The 19,444-nt window shown below is 37.8% G+C and overlaps 1 protein-coding gene across 7 annotated transcripts in view; it reads left to right on the top strand.

Annotated features, from left to right (window-relative positions):
• RTTN (rotatin) overlaps window positions 1-19,444 on the top strand; it is a 116,288-nt gene that overhangs the window by 23,371 nt on the left and 73,473 nt on the right. For 5 of the 7 annotated variants that reach the window (XM_031441756.2, XM_031441758.2, XM_010998967.3 and 2 more), the window contains 11 exons: window positions 286-456; window positions 4,843-5,055; window positions 6,433-6,545; window positions 7,816-7,942; window positions 9,651-9,776; window positions 10,292-10,408; window positions 11,329-11,468; window positions 14,060-14,231; window positions 15,784-15,883; window positions 18,137-18,225; window positions 18,583-18,700. In XM_031441756.2, the coding sequence (XP_031297616.2) occupies window positions 286-456; window positions 4,843-5,055; window positions 6,433-6,545; window positions 7,816-7,942; window positions 9,651-9,776; window positions 10,292-10,408; window positions 11,329-11,468; window positions 14,060-14,231; window positions 15,784-15,883; window positions 18,137-18,225; window positions 18,583-18,700 (1,486 nt within the window). Of the gene's footprint in view, window positions 1-285; window positions 457-4,842; window positions 5,056-6,432; window positions 6,546-7,815; window positions 7,943-9,650; window positions 9,777-10,291; window positions 10,409-11,328; window positions 11,469-14,059; window positions 14,232-15,783; window positions 15,884-18,136; window positions 18,226-18,582; window positions 18,701-19,444 lie in introns of those variants that run through there. The other 2 variants (XM_064480430.1, XM_064480429.1) reach the window with 2 other exon arrangements.

Genomic DNA, 19,444 nt, shown 5'->3' with positions numbered 1-19,444 from the left:
TAGAAACTAGGAGGAATTTGTAGTTCATTAGTTTTTGTGTTTTATTTTTTAATTTATTATTAGCTAGTATTCATCATATTAAATACTTGAAAATTGTTAGCTTTTAAAAAAATTTAGGTGTGTTTATCATTCTTTCCTACCTTTGTAAGTATCTTAGTATGTATTGATTATTCCTATGGAGACGTTTTACAGCATTTGTAACATTTTATATTGTTCTCCATGACATTTGCATACTGGCCCCTAAAATTGATTGTTTTCCTCTGTTTTGCATTCACATATTTGCAGAAAGAGAAACTGCTCGTGGTGCTGGGGTCCCTTGGAGACACCATGTGCTACCATAAAAGCAGCGTCAGTTTGGAACAGCCAGAGGCCGTGCTGGTGCACCACAGAATGGCCTTTGTCGGCATCTCGCTGTTTGCAGTCCGACTGCTGCAGACGCTTCTCCCTGCTGAAAAGGTAAGGCAGGTAGTGAGGCTTGTTTGTAGTTCACTGAGCATTACAGTCAGTGTTCTGATCATTCTGATCATTTCACGTTGTACAGAGATTACACTGGAAATGTAGAAATTGAGAAATGGCTAACATTTTTGAATCACTTGGACAAATCAATTGATAGAAAAAACACTAATTCTGTAAAGGTTTTTTTTTTTTTTTAGGTAACTTTTAAAAATTGTGGTGTAACGTTTAGAAAAGTACATAGTTCAGTTCATTTTTGCCGAGTGAATAGATCTGTGTTTAAAAAGTGACCACCCCCAGAACGTGAAATAGAACATTACCAGCATTTTGAAGGCCCCTTTCCGTCTGTTGCCTCTCCTGCCTCCCCCAGAGCTAAACTCATGTCTGACTTCTGTCACCATGGAAGAATTTGTCTGTTTTTCAACTTTGTATAAATAGAATTTAAAGTATGTACTCCTTCCAGATATTGTTTTTTGACATTCATCATCGTTGCTCGCAGCAGTTTTGTTTATTTTTATTGCAAAATACTATTCCATTATATGACTGTATGTTAAAGGTGATTTTAATAGGTGTAAATATTTGTTTTAAATCATCTTACTGACTGTATTTTTAAATGGAAGTTATATCTGATTTGAATGTTAGTGGTAAAAATATCTCAAATGACTTATGCAAGTGTTTTGTAGTATATTTATTGCAAAAAGAAAAGGGTGGCATCATGCTTAAGTGAAGGTATGGGAGAAATCACTGCAGCTAAAGAACTGTTTCCTGTGCTTTTTCGTGTCCTTTGTTGTAGCCATTTGCCCTTTTGTTGCCTAGAATTCTGCAGAATGTATGGTCTCAACTCCATTTTTTAATGCATACACAATGCATGTAATATCGGGTCATCTGGGAAAAGAAAACATTACATTTTAACTATAGTATTTTGCTTTAGGGAAAGTAACATTATTTCTGTTAATTTTCATTTTTAACTTTCATTCATTAGTTGTTATGTTTCAACATAACACTCTGTTAAAGAGTGATAATTTTCCAAGCCTTAAATGTTATAAACTGAAGAATTTCAGTCACATAAGACTGAAATTGCATTTAAAATGTGTCTCACTTTACATGATAATATTATTTAACTGGAAAATTAGTGCTATAATAACTTGTTATTAAGTATTACAAGTGATCAATCTATCTATAGGTTGTAGTATTGTGGAAAAGTCACTTGTCAGTTGTATCATATAGCTTATTTATTGCTTTTTTGATTATAGACTTTTTTATCTCTGCTTATTTGGTCAGGAATCAGTTAAAATAGAAATCAATAATTTATTTTATTAGAATAACGTAAAGCCAACTCTGCCTTTTTTTTTTTTTTTTTTTTTTGAAGGTAGTAATTTTTTTGTTTTTGAAGGCAGGTCAGTATCTGTAATTAAAAAAATTTTATTTATTATTGTATTTTAAAAATTTCTTTATTTTATTTTAGTTTTTATTTGACGGGAGGAGGTAATTAGGTTTATTAATGCTTTTAGAGGCGGTAGTGGGGATTGAACCCAGGGCCTTGTGCATGCTAAGCATGCACTCTACCACTTGAGCTATACCCTCCCCCTAATATCTGTAATTTTTGATAGCTCTTTTAAATATGTAGTTTGGAACTTCATTAAAACAGTTAATGGGGTCATTGAAGAGACTATAATTAAGTTATTGGTTTATAGGTGGTTACAATTGCTTTGATTGATCAAAAATTTTAAAATTAGAAATAAACAAAAATGCTCTTCCATTGCTGTTAAATTTCTCCTTCAGTTTTTATATAAATGCAAGGTTATGCTGCCCTCTGTCTGTTGCTAGCCCACCAAAAATTGAAGTGGAATTTCGACTCTGAAAGTTTCTACCTTGAAAGTGGCTTTTAAATATTTGAGTTGCCACCTAGCAAATACATAATTTGGAAGTTGGAAAATGATAATATGAATCTCTGTAGAGATTTCCTGAATTTGAAAGCTTTGACAAAATGCACTTGAAGACCTTTTTAAAATTGATAATTGCTGATTTTGAATGAATTTGGAGAATACCTGAGTATAGGTTAAAATGATACACTGATAATCTTATTAAAAATGTTCTGGTTGGATAAATCAAATGGGTAAAAACAAATGGAGTTAACTTCCTTTAGGGGGAACATCTGGGAAGTAAGAGCTAGAAATACTGACCTGTGCTAGAAGCAAGGGCCCTGAGCAGCCTAGGAACCCCTGTGACCCTCCTCACCTAGCCAAGCAGACGGAGGGTGAGGAGGAACAGATATCACAAGGCTCTGACTTCTTAGTGGGGTATGTAGAGTCTAGTAATTGGGTACAGCTGTTTGATTCAGAGCAGCGTTTCTCCCAGTTGTAACGTGTAACCAGATCACCCAGGGATCTTGTTCATCAGTCCTTGCCTAGTCTGTCTGTTAGGTCTGGATGGGGCCTGAGAATCTGCATTTCTAACAAGCCCTAGGATAATGCCATGGCTGCTCTGAGTGACAACGTTTAGAGAAAACAATATTACATACACCCTTTCTCCCCAGCATGCATGATAGTGATGTTGAGTCTTTTTTTAATCTAATAGTGGTAATGGCTTTCCACTGAAATATCTTTGCTTTTAGTCCCAACTGATACGTGACTAATGCTTATGTATATATAGAACCAGTGTCTTCAGTCTGCAGTGTGAACTGTGATCAGCCCACTGGGCCACGCAAGGATTACTTATGGCCTTACCTTGGTGCTTTGAGTTGCTGAGATAGGAGTTTCAGATTTAGATATACAGAGCGAAATGTCAGAATTCCTTTGTGATGAAGTGAAAGGAGGAAAGAAAGGAAATTAGTATGTCTTGAGTGTGATGTGCCAGATGCTCTGTGCAGTGCTTGTTTTATTTTCCCGTCAGCTATTCTTATTTTTCTGCCTCAAGTCAGAAAACAGTGCCTCTGAAGTTAGAACCACTAGGATTTCCTATTTTAGCACATTGCCCAACTCAGTAAGTCTCCTTTGCTAATTCCTCTTTATCTTCCTCACCTCTTAAAGGGTTAGAACTCCAGGACTAGCTACGGCCCTCACGCAGTATCATCCCATTTGCAGTCTTTAAATACCATCTATTTGCTGTCACCTCCCAAATTTATATTTCCAGACCGCATGTCACCTGAACCCTCATCTCATATATATATCCAGTATCCTTTGACATCCTCACTGGACGGTTCATACTTCTAAGTTAACATGTCCCAAACGCAGTTCTCTCCTCCCTCTCACAAGTGTGGTCTTCCTGTAGTCTTCCCGATCTCAGTAAGTGGCACCTTCGTTCCAGTTGATAGTCGATCAGGAAAAAAACCTCAGAGCCACCCCAGATTCCTGTCTTTCACACACATGTAGATCCAGTCCTGGAACAAAATGTGTTATTTCTCCTAATAGCTGGGTTTTGTGTGTGTGTCTGTGCTTAGTAACCTAAAAATTTGATCCCTTTAGTTTTTGATACTTCACTTGGCAACTTTATTTCATTTAAAAGCATAGTTTAACTGATTTAGATTTTCAGGCAGTAATGATTATCCTTTGAATAAGTTATCCATGAAATAAATTATGACCAAACCTACTTTAATAAAGACAGCATTTCAGCCACAGTGGTGAGCTCTGCCAAATGATTTTCTCTGAACATTGAATTTTCAATCCTTTTCATTTTTTCAGTTGGTAGACTCCTATCACGATGCTAGAATCATTAAAAAACGCTAACAAAGAGTTTTTTTTAAGTTTTATATCAATTGATTTAAAGTTATAAAATATTCTCTATTTCATTTGAACCTCTTGATTTTATACTAATTTAGGGTCAGTCTTCTGTGAATGTTTCAGAACTATTTTAAATATTATGTTGAATTTCTCCTTTCTCTTCTAAAACACAAAACCAAGTAAAAAATTAATTTCTTTTCAAATCAGTCTATAGCTGTACTTGATTTAGTGTTATTCAGTTTAATATGTAGCTGATAAGCCCTGAGCTATATCCTCAGCAGTTCATTGTGTTTTTCTGGAGACTTGCGTGCACATGCGTGGAAAACTCATCGAGGAAAAGGCCTGGTGCCCTCAGTTCAGTAGCAGAGGCATAGATGAGGTGTGAGCCTAGGAGGAGAGCAGTTCTGAGGGTTGGTGTGGGGAAGAAGGAGGTATCCTGGACCCCAGGCTTTGGGAAAGAGTTGAAATTTGAACTTGAGATGTTTTGGGTGGAGAAAAATAGCATTGAACGAGAATGTGAAATAAATGATGTGTTGGGGGATAGAATTTTCTTTGGAAAATCATAAACTTTGTAATAGAGAATTACTAAAAAAGTTGAACTATATTAAGATTATGGTCTGCTATGTTTATATAAAAAATGGTTTAATTTTTTTTTTTTTAATTTATCAAGGCAAGCCACTTTTTACCAGAGCCCATGTCAGCAGCATTATTTCTAGTTTCTTTGGACATGCCTATTTCTTTGGAATATCCAAATATTCATGAGACTGTCGTGGCCTATTTGGAACAGCTGAATTCTGAAAACTACAGTATCTATAAACGAACTGCAGAGGCTGTTTATTCAATTGAATGTACCTGTAACTTCCTGTCTGATGTTGGAAAGGAGGTAAAAAGTTTTGCTAATACCTTTTTAAAATCCTTTTGATAAGCTATTTAGAAAATTTAACTTATAGTTTTCAAATGAATGGATATTTAACAATTGAAATCCTAGAGGTGGGGTACATTATTACTGAATGGCCCAATTATCAGATTAAAGTAAGGGTATGATTTATATAAAAGTAAAATGAAGACCTGAATGAATGGCATATATTCAGGAGACCAGTGGGGTTTTTTTTTTTTTTTTTTTTTCTTTCTATTTCTTTTAAAAATTTTTTAGGGCAGCAGGTAATGAGGTTTATTTATTTATTTTTAATGGAAGGACTGGGGATTGAACCCAGGACCTCATGCATGCTAGGCATGCACTCTACCACTGACCTATACCCTCCACTGACACCAGTGGTTTTTGAAAAAACAGTAATTATTATCAATATCTTTGATAGTGAGTTCCTTTTTGAAGTGGCTTACTGTATGTGAACAGAGTGACATCTGGCATAAACAGAAGTATAAGAGGCATTTTAGTGCTTATTTATAGACACATTTCCCTTAGTGTTTTATAGACCCTTATTTACTCACACAAAGAGCCTGACTTTTTGTTAAATAAAGTAATGAACTAGATTTTAAGGTAGTAGGATGACTTTTAGTACAGTGTTATAGCAACAATTATGTATTTATTACTTGCTCCTTTTAGGATATTATTTAATATGTTATCAATGAAAAGGTTAATGAATCTAAAAATAGACATTGACTACAATAGTTGCTTACTGTCTGAAAATACGAAAATGGGTCCTTGATGATCTTGAAATTTAGGGGCAAAATTCTTATTCCTCTTGTCCCCTACAGTGGAGTTTATCTGAACCTCATATTTTTAATTTTCCTTTATTTACCCACTATTGTTTATTTTTGTTTTCTCTTTGCTCCATCTTGATGCCACTGGCTTCTTGTTTCATCCATGGTAGAATTTTGAATTGTCTGTTAGTTTAACTATTTCTGTGACATTGTGCATGATCAGTTAATCACACACGTATTGACCATCCTCTGTGTTCCTAGAACTGGTCAGGATGTTAGAAGAGGGTGTTGATCTTAAAATACATGGACCCTGCCTTGAGCCCCAGTTAGAGGGATAGGACTACAACCAAGCAGTCTAAGAACTGTGCCGCTCAGAAGTAAATAGTAGGAGGTCTCGTGGCATTTAGCCAGGCATTTCCCCCACATTTTCCTTGTAGGCTGACATTTTTAGTTTACTTGTTGAAAAAGTGGACTTAAGCAAATGTGAACAATCTCAGGGTCTCTGGATGATCTAATTTCTTGAAGGTGCTGTGTTAGCTGTTGAGGTTTTATTATAAATGACATTGACATTTACTGTTCCATTCTGCTTCTTTTTTAGGGAGAGAAGAATCTCTTAGAATTAGTGGAGTTGGCAGACCAAGCCTTACGTAGCTTTTCCTATCATCAGCATTTCCCCCTAATAAAGGAAATCATTTACATTTGTTCAAAGATGTAATATTTTCTTTCTTAATATTATTATATTACAAGATTTGTGTGTGTGTGTGTGTGTGTGTGTAAACTAAGAGCAATGAAAATGAAACTAGTCTTAAATCTTGTTATTTTTAAATTTAAATTGCTATTATATGTATCTGACCTTTAAACTGTATATTTATAGCTGCATTAGAAAAGTAAACTATTTTATTCAAAAGTAAACTTTAAAAATGTCATGCCTAAAATCAACATGAATTATCCTTGGATTTTTGTATTTTTGGTGTCTTTCCAACCAGGTATCCAGGCACATTTGTTTATTATTTATCTTTGATGTTTTAATTAATAACTTGAATTGAGGGGTTTTTTTAATATAGATTTTTATATATACATTCACTTACACAATATTTATATACATTTATTTATATGTATATTTATATGTATTCAGTCACCTCACACAGTTACCATTTTTTGTTTTTTTGTGATGAGAACATTGAAGATCTACTCTCTTGACACATTATCAAGTGTACAATACCATGTTACTAACCATAGTCACCATGTAGTATGTTAGATCTCCAGAATTTATTCATCCTGCACAACTGAAGCTTCGTACCCTTTCACCAGCATCTCTGCATTTCCTCTATGCCTCACCCCCTGGCAACCTCCATTCTACTATTCGCTTCTATAAGTTTGATTTTTTAGATTCCACATGTAAGTCAGATCATGCATTATTTGTCTTTCTTTGCCTGGTTTATGTTACCATGTCCTCCAGTTTCATCCATGTTGTCACAAGTGATAAGATTTCCTTCTTTTTCTAAGGCTGAATAATATCCCATTGTACATACACACCACATCTTTTTTTATCCATTCATCAATCAACTGACACTGTTTCCATGTAGTGGCTATTGTGAATAGTTCTGGAATGAACATGGTAGTACAGATACCTGTTGGAAATACTGATTTCATTTCCTTTGGATATATACCCCAAAATAGGGTTGCTGGATTATATGGTATTCCTATTTTTAATATTTTGAGGAACCTCCATATTGTTTTCCACAATGGCTGTACCATTTTACATTCTAAATATAGGTTTTTAAAGACATTTTAGTTATCTATACTCCTTAAGAGAAAATATTCTCTGCCTTGAAATAAGTAAGTAAATACTAATACTGGGTTAGTTAACTAAGATCCCAGTTGGAGAAATTAAAGTAGAAAGAAAGCTCTTTCTGTGTTTTTCAATTTCTTGTTTCGTAACTTAGTTGCTTAGCTGTCTTGGGTATTCTACCTTCACCAGCTGGAAGTCTGCACAGGCCAGTCCATTACTGCAAGGAGAAAGCCAGAAGGTGTTTCTGCGTATGTTGTCTCACCCACTGCTACAAGTGAAAGTTAAAACTTACCACTGCTGCCTGGAAATTATTAAGGTAGGCTTTTAGTTTTTGATTTTTTGGGGAGCACTAACAGTGTATTCTCTTATAAAATTCCAAAATTAAATTACTTGACCTTTTGAATAAGGTATAAGAATTATTACCATAGAAGTAGATGGTAATTAATCTTAGTCAACTCTAAGCAACTTGTACTATTAAATTGCCTTAACTTAGTAAGTCTAGCAACTGAATTGCTTTATTAGAAGTTTTATTAAGAATTACGTTTATGTTGTGTTATTTAATGCTGGAAAACTTGACTTCTCCAAGGTATTCAAAAGTGATTTCTATGCTAAGGAAAAGTTTTAGGTTGCGATGGCTTAAATTTTCCTTAGTAATATTTTTCTTTTTTTCTTTTGAAACAAATATTTTCTATGTTTTTAAATTTTAAAATATTTCATCATAGAATAGTACATAGAGTATTAACTATTTCAATATTGAAAAAATACTACATAGGACAATATTGAAAAATATGTATGTTTCTATGTACTCTTAAAAATGTCCTTATATTTAAAATTCTTATAAGTACTATCTAGATACAACAAATGTTTACATTTTGCCATTTTTATTTATCCTTTTTTATCCAGGGAAATAAAAATACTAGTTATAACTGAAGCATTTTTCCTTTCTCTTCCCCCTTTCTTCTGCCACCAGGGTAACCACACTTATAAAGTTGGTGTTTATTCATCCCATCCATGCTTTATATATGCATGTCTTTATAAATCATACATATTACTGTTTTTGTCTGTTTAAGAAAGTCTGTGCTTTCATATATTCATTATATATTATATATGCATTAAGGATCAGCTTTATTCCATTCTATAGATGAATAAACGGAAGCTCAGAGAGTTGTTCTTGAAGTTTTTTAAGGAAATAAGTGACATCTTTTTTTAAACCTTTGGGCTGAGGCTTAAATTCTTTCAGAAGCTTGAAATATAAAGTTGTATGGAGTAAAGTTAAAGTTTAAAAAGAAGAAGTATGAATGTGTGTGTTTGTCTATGTATGTGTGTAACTTTCTGATCTCTGGGTAGTTGGCAATGGTTAGGAAGGAGTGATTTGCAGGATGAAAAAGTCAGTCATTATTGACTGTACTGTTATCTTCTACTTAAACTAAATTCTGTTAATATTTCAGGTAGTCTTTTTTTCCCCTCTCATCTTAAGCAGTTTCTAACAAAATACTGTTTTTTCATTCAAATTGAGAAGTGAGTTTGTGATAATTAGTCGAAGAGATGGTACAGAGTCATTACTTATATGCAGGTGCATCACTGTTTTGATAATAAAAAAAAATCCCACATATGTGTTGTCCTTCCCCTCACCCAGAAATTTAAGTCTGTTTTGATTTGAATTTTGTTTCTCTTTGTCAAACCTCAGTAAACAAAGTGAGAATACCTTGGGATAAGTTTATCGTGTTGCTTTTTTCCTTTGTGTCTGCCATTATGAACAATTTTAAAAGATTACGGTTGTCTCAGCAATTTGGTTATTTAATTTATCAAGACTATGCTTGTTGGCTGAAAGAAGTGTAATAGAGATCTCATGCAGACTCAGAAACTGTTAGTCAAGAGAACCTTTTTTATCCTCTACTAGTTAAAAGAAAAGTTTCAGCAAAGTAAATATTAAAATTGGATTTGAATTAGAAACAGAAGAAGGAGGATTCCTCTGGAAAAATCAGTGTCACTAATTTTTAAAAACTTTCTGTATTATTTTGCAGGAATGTCTAGGCGTCCACAATGTCAGTCAACCTGTGTCTTCACTTTGTAATGGAATTCATTTTCTGCTTCACCCAAAAGTTCTGTACGAGATCTGTGCATTTGGCATGCAAGAGCCCAAAAATGAGGTATGGCAAGTTGAAGTACAAAAGACTACACTAATTCTTTAGATACTCAGCTGCATCAAGGTGATGCTGCAGGGTAACAAGGTAGTCTGAGGAGAAACTAAGAAGAAACTTGTCTTTGATACATGGGTTCAGTTAAGCTGTTATTTAACTGAAAAAGAGATGTTAAAATGAGACGCAAAATACAAGACATACTTGTTCTCAGAAAATTCAGATCAAACTTTTTACTTAAGTTTTTCATATACGATGTAGAGAATGATGCAGTGGTTATAGCAAGCAGTGTATTTCATTAAGGAATATATTTATTCAATGGAAAAATATACCTTAAAGGTTAAAAAAAAAAGAGATTGTTCGGGGGAAAGACTGGACTGTGAGGGGATGCTGTGGAAATAGGAACATCTGAAGGAAGAGATGTCAATTACAGCACCTTCCAGATTTTGCAGAATGTCACTGGTAGGTGAGGTGACGCCGTGGGTCACCTCATCTTGCTGGATTGTTTCGCCTGTGTTGTTGAGCAGGTGAACGCTGCTGCCAAGGCCATCCTGACGTACCTGCTGCAGGGACGACTGATGATGACAGCGCTGACCTGGAACAAGTTTATTGAGGCCCTCTGTCCTGTCATCCCAGTCCTGCAGGTACTCTGCAGACCCATTTTCCACGCCGTTTGTCTTTGGTGGGTGTGACTGGTTACGTGCAGGCCAGCAGCGGCGCTGCGTGTTGTGGGAGAACGAGGAGAGGCTGCGAGGGCGCTGTGGGCGAGGGAGCAGGAGGTGGGTGGCTGTCTGGTTTCTGGCAGAAGGTTAAACCGGGCCAGCCGACTTGTCTGCGTTCTGTGTGTCTAGGGGGGAGGTTAAGAAGTGAGGTGGAGGCATTTAGCCTTGACTGTGAAGACAGAACGCAGCCTTATATATAGAAAGGCTTTTAGGCAAAGCTAACTGCTTTTTAAGCAAACATTACATAATGGAACTTGCTTCATGAATTCTGTCCGTGCGTGTGTGGATCAGAGCGATACTTTGATCGATGAGCTCTTAGAAACAAAGCTTTTTTAGCAGTCCTCTGGGCTTAGGTAAAGGAGTGAGGGACATTCAGGACCCTGCCTCCCTTGGGGGAGAAGGTGGAGATGGGAGCACATCACAGGAGTAGTCGTCCCGTAGGAAAGAGCCTGGGCCTTGGCCCTGGACGCTCGCTCAGCTCAGTTCCCTGCAGACCAGCTGGCCGCACGCCACCTCCGGCTGGTGCGGGGGGCAGCCTGAAGGGCTGGGAGGGGCCTCATCTAGGGGAAGTGCCGTACCTGGAATTTTGGAAAGTGGAAGAACTAGAAAGTGCCGAGACGGCTGGAGTGTTTTCCTGACCTTCTCCAGGATTATTGTTTAAATACAGCTGTATGTAGACTTCTTACCTCATGGATGTTGTTTTGAGAAGTCATTACTCAACTGAATTGAAAGAAATTTATGAGTTGCCTTACAGGTCAAACACATTTCTTACTTTCAAGGTAAAAAATTAAGTAATGGGTATACAATCAAACAATGATCTCTCTTTTTATGAAATCTGTTAGGGCTATGCGGACACAGAAGACCCTTTGGGTAACTGCGTTCTCCTCCTAAGCAAAGCGAGTTCTGAGGCAGGCGAAGGGATTCTCCCCTGCACCACCCGGTTGAAGTCCATATTGCGACTCCTGCTGGTGAGAAAGCCGTCGTAAGTACAGCAGTCTTCAGTGGGAAAGATGACTGCAGACATTCTAGAAAAGGATGGAATTATGTCGAACAGTGTAGAACCAAAGGAAGTGGAGGAAAGTTATTCTCTGTCATTAGACAGAGAGAGGGCACTAGTGCATGAAACTAACTCGACGCAAGGTCTTCTGGATGCTTTCCTGAGATGCTCCATTCGTCTTCCAGCCTGGCCATCAGATCAGCCCATGTTACAGCTGCTCACAGTGCTGCCTCGGGCAGGCTGGAAAGCCAGGAGATAAACAGACTGCAGGGCATTCCTGTTGTCTTCTCGCTTTAGAAATTGTTGGCCTCCTGGAGTGAAACTTTTCTAAACATTTGTTCTGAAAATTTAAGTTACTCATAAAAATGTCGTGTACCAGTTCCCTCATACACCAGAGTACATGTGTGATTTAGTCTTGTTTAGCTTGTCCTCTTTTTCGGGAAACTGAAGAAGTGTCTTTTCCTCCACCATTAGTGTAAATGTCATTTTAACTAAAAGAAAAGAAGGAGAGATACAGTGTCTTCCTTCTCTCTGTGTCAGTTCAACGCGTATCTTCTCTGTTACTTTCTTTAGGTAACAGTGGTTAGATTTTCCCTAAGGAGAGAAAAAAAGCTTAGTGTCAAGCTGGATGAGCAGTGAAGGGAGAGGGTTGGTTGAAAAGGGCAGGACGGACAGACGTTCTTTTGACAGTGGGTACTTCTGTCTTCCCCATGCCTACATCAGGATAGTACAGTGGCATATTTATAAACTGATGATCAGACTGAAAAATAAGGAAGAAGGTGAGATACACTAAAACATTAAGAGAATGGAAGGAGGAAAATCAAAGAGGAGATGGTAGAAGCATCTGCGTCCTGTAGGAAGTAAAGCTGTGCGTGACGCAGGCTGCAGCGGGGCAGACGGAGTCCGCGTGTCTGTGCTCCTCGGGGACTGGCTTCTGCGGGTGCTCCCACAGGCCCTGGGCCGTGTCTTTATTAATGTGCTAGTGTCTACTGCCTGCCCCAAACTGGTGATTTAGCACAATAGCTATGTGTCTTCTGTTCACCTTTGGGGGCCTAAGGTCTCCAGGTAAACAAAAAGCACTTACCAGGCAGGACATCCAAGGGCTTAGAGTTACCCTCCCAGGAGCCAAGGGCAAGGCCAGGCCTCTCTTTGGGTAAAGTAATTCTCGGTTACGCAGAACTTAAAACAGTTTACATTACATATTTGTTTTCATTATTTGGTTAATGCAGACCGTGAACTCCATCAGGCAGGAACCCTGTCCACTAATCTTTATGTCCTCAGAACTTCATCGAGTACCTTGCACACAGATATACTCAAAATGTATTTGTTGAAAGAAATAAGCGTAGAGGAGTAACTGGTCTCTGGAGCTCATACTGGATCTAAAACAACGCTAAATTTATAAACCAGAGGAGGAGATGCATAAACATATATTTTCCGTATCCCACTCTAGCCTTTTTCCTGGGAGTCATGACTGTCCCTGAACTGACCCTAGATTTCAGCACAGATCGTACTGGCACAAAGGAGGAGCACGTGTGGGTGTCTTGCTGTTCTAAGCTTTCATGAGGGAACAGCAGATGGGAGAGGGGGAAAGTTTGCCTGACTCTCACACCATCTTGGAGTATGTGTTTGCCCTTTGAAGATGGTATCTGTTAGGAATACGGTAAACTCCTTCTTTCTGTAGATTTGGGAAGCACTTGAGAACCGTGGTCGGCTGTGGGAACATGGCAGCTCGCAACCCAGACATGACACTGCCCTTCCAGAATTGGGCACGTGATGGAGAAAACCAGTGTCACCGGTTATTTCTTATTGCTGCTTGTAATAAAGCGAGCTCAGTGTTACGCCGGGGGGCTTCGGGTGACTGGACACAGCCTTTGCTGTGGTAGGGAGGCCTCCCTGAGTGCGCAGGCCTCAATTGTAGTCTCACAAGTAGTACCTAAAACCTGGGACTTGGATTCCCGCTTGAAATTTGCCCAGTTTCCCTGTAGTTCATTGTCTGATGGTGTGCAGTATTCAACCTTTTCTCAAAATCTCCCACCTTCCGACTCAGCAGACCTTAATGCTAATCCATTCCAGATAAAATAGAATTTTGACGGGAATCAAAGTTACTTGCACTTTCATATTTGAGGGAATCTGTTTGTCCCCTAATATCATGCTTCAGCTGTTAGTGTGATGGCTCACCTGCAGCTTCGGCCTGCTGTCTGGACTCGTGGGTCAGCCTGTGACTAGACTTGGAGCCAGGAGCTAAGGTTTGTGGACCAGCTTTCTGGAGTGATACTGACTGTGAAGTTTGCAGTGACATTGACTGAAGTTGACAGTCTCAGCGAGTCTGTGTCTTCACTTGTAGTTATTCATTATTCTTTATTTCTGCTGCTTATTTATAAATATAAAATGAAAGAATGATTGTAGTTATGCATTAGATATTTTAATAGAAAAACTAAACTGTCGTCAGTAATGTTAGGATAAACGTGGCTATTTATTATGTTGATTTTGTAATAGTTCTTTGTGATTATAGGCCTTTATAATTTCTAGACATTTTTGTGTAACAAAATGTTGACTTCAAGACTTTGTTCCTTCAGGGTCCGGGCACTGGCGTTGAAGCTCTTAGCATGTTACCTCACGAGGGAAGAGGGAGCCGGTACCAAGCGCCCTTCAATAGATGCCAGAGTTCTCTCCAGAGTTACTAATTTATTTATTGTGAAAAAACCTATTGAACTCAAACTGGATGACAGAAAAGAACTGATTATTAAGGTGACTATAACTTTCAAGTCTATTACTGTGAGGTTATTTGATGTATTTTAAGTTATATTCTGCAGTTCGTTACTTGCCAGAGAGGGAGAGAGATGGGGCTTCAGGTGTGATTGTTGCTGCCAAGTTTGAAGTTGTGTCCTGGCCTTTTCTGGCTTCTGGATACATTTACTCATTGAACAAGTATTTCTTGAGTGCCTGCTATGTGCCAGGGATCATGGCCGTTTTCATTTAGAATATACACTGGAAATGCAAATTAATTTGAATAGTGCCTTAAATACAACATAAGGCTGATCTAGTGGAAAGAAATTATGTGATGACTCATAAAAACAAATACCACTCTCATAAAAGCTATTCTTTTTCTTATGTTGGAAATTGACTGTAATAGCAAAAAAGAAAATACCTCTATGACAAAAGTTTTCAGTCTCTTCATTATTGGAGGAAAAAAATAATATAGAAGGCAAAGGCAGTTCCTCTTAAATGTTATGGTGGTTCTGAGATTTTGCTGTTACTTTCCTTTCCATATCTTTGGCTTTTTCCATCTCTTCAGAGGTATGGCCTTCACTTCCCTGTCTGTCCGGGGCTGCACCCAAATCATCCCCGACTGATACAGGAGTGGGTAAAAGACAAAGCAAGCTGTCCGTTATCTTCATTCCTGTGTTTTATGGCTTCTCCTATGACTCCAAGTGTGCAGCCTGTCAGGTTTTTTAGGTTTAGACCAGCCCCCATGCCTGGGGCAGTGCCGTGGAGTCACACGTATTACAATACATTCAGTGTTCTTCTAACCTGAGTGTTTGGGGCCATGTGACAGCCCTGGCGGGAGGGTTGGAGAACCTTCTATGAGCCACATACCAGGTCCTGTTGGGGACTTCTTGAGTACTAAGCCACTGGTGTCACTCTGTGCCCTGTGTGTGGTGAGGAGGAGGGCGAGAGTGGGGTTCTAGAACTATCCTTGGTGAGTCCCCATTAGGGCTGCAGGTGGCAGCGGGTGGGGGAACGGAGTGTTCTCTCTGTCCTTTTCCCCTCCCCCTTTTCTGTTGTGTTTTGCTTCCTCCGACTCTGTCCTGGTAAGAAGTGACAATCAGGGATTGGTATTGGGGGAGGCCTGGTCAGAGTGCTGGGCAGCAAGCCCGGAGAGCTGTCAGCTTCAGGGTCTCTGACAGGAGGAAGGGGTCGGGCATGGAATTCCAGCTGCTGGACCCTGGAAGCAGCAGGACAGGCCCGCGTCCCGTGTCTGGGGTCGCTGTCCACAGGCAGGCTGGGTGCTACCTGCAGTGATGTTACATACCTTAGATGTTTTCTGTGAAATTCTTAAAGTGGCTGATGGATTATGAATGACTTCCTAGCAGAAATATACATTAAAAAGAGAGGTTTATTTGATATGATGGCTCTTTTAGAGCCTAACTTCCTCCCTGACTCATCACATCGTTGTTGCAAATGTAAATGTATCAGTTACTTACATTGACTTTTTGAGCTTAAGTATAAACTACAAAGTTTTACTGGAAAATTGGAAGTAAATTAAAAAAATTTTTTCTGTGTTTTTTTTTGTTTTCAGTTGGAGACTGTTGAAAAGGTCTATGAAATCTTTATCTCAGATGATATTGATCTTGTTTTGAGAAAGTCAGCTGCAGAGCAGTTAGCTGTGATCATGCAAGGTAATGTTGGTTTTATCCTTTTTTTTAATTGCAGTAGAGTCAGTTTACAGTATTGTGTCAGTTTCTTGCGTACAGCATCATGTTTCAGTCATACGAATACGTACATGGACTCATTTTCATGTTCTTTTTCATTAGAGGTTTCAAATATTGAATATGGTTTCCTGTGCTATATATACAGAATAAACTTGTTGTTTATCTGTTTTACATACAGTACAGTCTTTTAAGGAGAATGATCTCTGTGCCGCTGAGAATGGAGATTTGAATTGCTGTGTGTGGCGGTACCAGGGGCTGGCAAATGGTGGTTTGTTTGTAGACAGATCTGGCCTGCAGCTGGTTGTGTGTTTTTGTTTTTTTTACGGTCTTCAAGCTAGGAATGATTTTTACACTTTTGACAAAGAATATTTGACAAAGGCCGTATGTGGCCAGCAAAGCCTAACATAGTAACTATCTAGTTCTTTACAGAAAAAGTTTGCTGACCCCTGGTCTAGATTATCATTACTTGACCTGTAGAATGTCATTTGTTAAAGTTGTCTTTCTTCTAAAATATTGATAGAATTCTAGCAGTAAATTGCATGTTCCTTTCTCAGTTTACCTAGTACATGATGTTTTCAGGTTGTTCCTTCTTGCTTAGAGAAATCAGTCACATTGTACTTTGTGGATAGGTAAAATAATAATAGTGCACTGTAACTATGTATTTTCTTTAAAGGTTTAGAAACAACTAATAAAATTTACTCTTAGTTTTTGTTTGTAAGGTGGTTATTCCGAAGCCTTCCATTCTTTGGGTTAGTGTTTAATTTTCTTCTGTCTCTGATGTATGTAGTTTATCTTTAGTGTTTGAGAGAAATAACTTTGCACTTACATAAAAATATTTTTCCTAACTTGGAAGATGGGGTATGATGAATATTCCTATCCTGACGTCATCAGTGGAAACTAGGATGAGAGAGGAATTTGAAAAAGCACACTCAACATGTTTGTGGTTTTAATAACAATAATACAGACCATAGAAAATAAGGCTCTAGCAAATGTGGGGAGCCTTGGCTAAGACGACTGAAAAAACGTTTAGAGAGTGTTCTTTCCAGTATTGTTTAACATTTCAAAAGTAAAGCTCATGGTTTTGGCATGCACCATATTGGAGGGTAGTGGAAGCCGCCCAAAAAGTGGCAGCTAAAGATAGTTACAGTGATAGCTAGTTATTCAGTGTCAACTTTATATGTGTATGTTTTTCTCAATGAGAATATAGGAAGACAAATCAAGAAAATTTGTCTGCACATTGTGAAGTACTTGTAACTAATCTATAAGCAGCTAGAGTGTTTGGCACTAGTAATATCTCGTGTGTGTGTGTGTGTCTGTGTGTGTGTCTGTGTGTGTGTCTGTGGCTTAGTCTGATTGGGCTGCTATGATGAAATGCCATAGACTGAGCACAGACATTTATTCTCACAGTTCTGGAGGTGAGAAGTCCATGATGAAGGTGTCCAGTGAGGGCCTGCTTCTTGGTTCATGGGTGGCTGTCTTCTCCCTGTATTTTCACATGGAGAAGGGGCAGGGAAGCTCCCTGGGTCCTCTCTTTATAAGGACACTATCCTTTTCATGAAGACTCCACCTTCATGACCCAGTCACCTCCCAGAGGCCCCGCCTCTTAATTCCACCACATTGGAGATTAGGTTTCAAACACAGGAGTTTTGCAGGGATTCAGACCATGGCAGTGTATACACACACACACACACGTATATGCTTATTAAAAAAGAATTCACATTCTTTAGAAATAAATGAAGTATGTTATAATACCTTTCCTTTATATTTGCTATTAACAGTTTGAGGATAGAGATCTTTGATGAATAGAAAAATGATCATGTTACAAGCCATATTTACAGATTAGCTCATGGAGAATTCTAAACATTTTGAGATGGTAGATTTGGAAAAGCGAAGAAATGTCAATGAAACAACATAATTTGCCATGTACAAATAAAAGCATTCATTTGTATACTTAAAATTCTAGTACTTTTCAGAATCTGAACTAATTCGTTTAGTTATTCTTTTTAAGCAGTGTTTTTTACAGTACAGAAGTAGGATGTGCTTATTAAACGTTTTCAACTTGTTCAGATGGGTATAAAGTAAGTTTAATGTGTTATTGTCTAATTTTCAACACTAGGTGCAACTATTTTTTAACAGAAAGTTGTGTGGATGTCTGTTCTGTATTTTTAAAACTATAGAAAATGTTCTTTAACTTTTAATAACTTTTTTTTTGGTCGACAGATATTAAAATGCATGCTGTGGTGAAAAAATTATGCTTAATTGACAAGATAATTGAGTACTTAAATGAATGTGTGGGTCAGGATGGTGAGGTGAGACATGTTTTTACAGATTGGTGTTTTAATTAATTAAATTTGAAATGAATTCAGCTGGATTTGGATGAGTACTTGGAGTTTCAATCCCGAGTAACACCCACGACCATGTTCATTTTTTAATTTCTAAAAATGAGTTCTCTAAAGGAAAACGAGCCTTAAAATTTCTATTAGATGTATCAGCAGAAGTGTATACAAGACTTATTTTCAGTGGAAAATAGTTCTTAATATTTGCATTTTAGTTCCACACAATTTTGGTGAAGAACATGAAATTTAGGATAAGATAATGTTATAGTATATTTTATCTCACCTTAGAATTGATGAAAATAAGTGACTGTGTTTTTCCCTCCTGGCCAGGTTATAGAATGTTTAATACAGCCGAGCCTCACGCTCCTGAGGAAGGTGCTTTGTGCCGACCCGGTCTTGCGTGTGTCCCTCTCACAACAGTCTTCTCTCTTGACCTTGTTGCTCAGAGGTAAATAAAATAAGTGCTGCCAATAATAAGCTCAGTCTTAAGCTTTACGTGTTTACTCTTTAACTGTAGGTTACATTTACTTTCCATTTTACTAACAGAATAACAAAGTTTATAAGTGAATATGCCACTAAAAAAACCCCATCACAATGGAAAATGTTTAACACTTTTGTGGAAAGTTCCTTAAAATCTTTTTACTAAGTAGACCTCAAAGCTGAGGACGGCTGAAGCCCCTGATTGTTCTCACACCTTGATGGGGCCATCACGTGGTGCTCAGACGGTTACTGTTGCCTGTAAAGAGAGGAGGCTGCAGCCACTGGCTGTCATTACTGCCTTCTTCCAGATGTTAACCTCGTTCTTATATTGTTTGTGCGTTCCGATCCTGATGCTCTGGTGTGACATCTGATTATGTCATTAAACTGACATTAAGAGTGTATATGGGAGGGGAGGGTATAGCTCAAGTGGTAGAATACATGCTTAGCATGCAGGAGGTCCTGGGTTCAATCCCCAGTACCTCCATTAAAAAAAAAATAAGTAAATAAATATACCTAATTACCTCCCCTCTTGCAAAAAAAAAAAAGTATATAGACCCAACTTGTCAGACACGGGAATTAGACCGTCCTGAATGATTCTGAGCATTTATTACATTTTATAATGTGTGACTTTTTTTTTAAACCCCTTTCAGTTTGGTTGTAATTTAGTAATGTATTTAGATGGAGAAATTCTATGTAATTTTCTTCTCTTCTT

This window comes from Camelus dromedarius, chromosome 28, assembly GCF_036321535.1.
Source record: "Camelus dromedarius isolate mCamDro1 chromosome 28, mCamDro1.pat, whole genome shotgun sequence".
Taxonomy (NCBI): domain Eukaryota; kingdom Metazoa; phylum Chordata; class Mammalia; order Artiodactyla; family Camelidae; genus Camelus; species Camelus dromedarius.
Note: the sequence above shows the minus strand (reverse complement) of the source record. Positions and strands in the feature narration are given on the sequence as shown.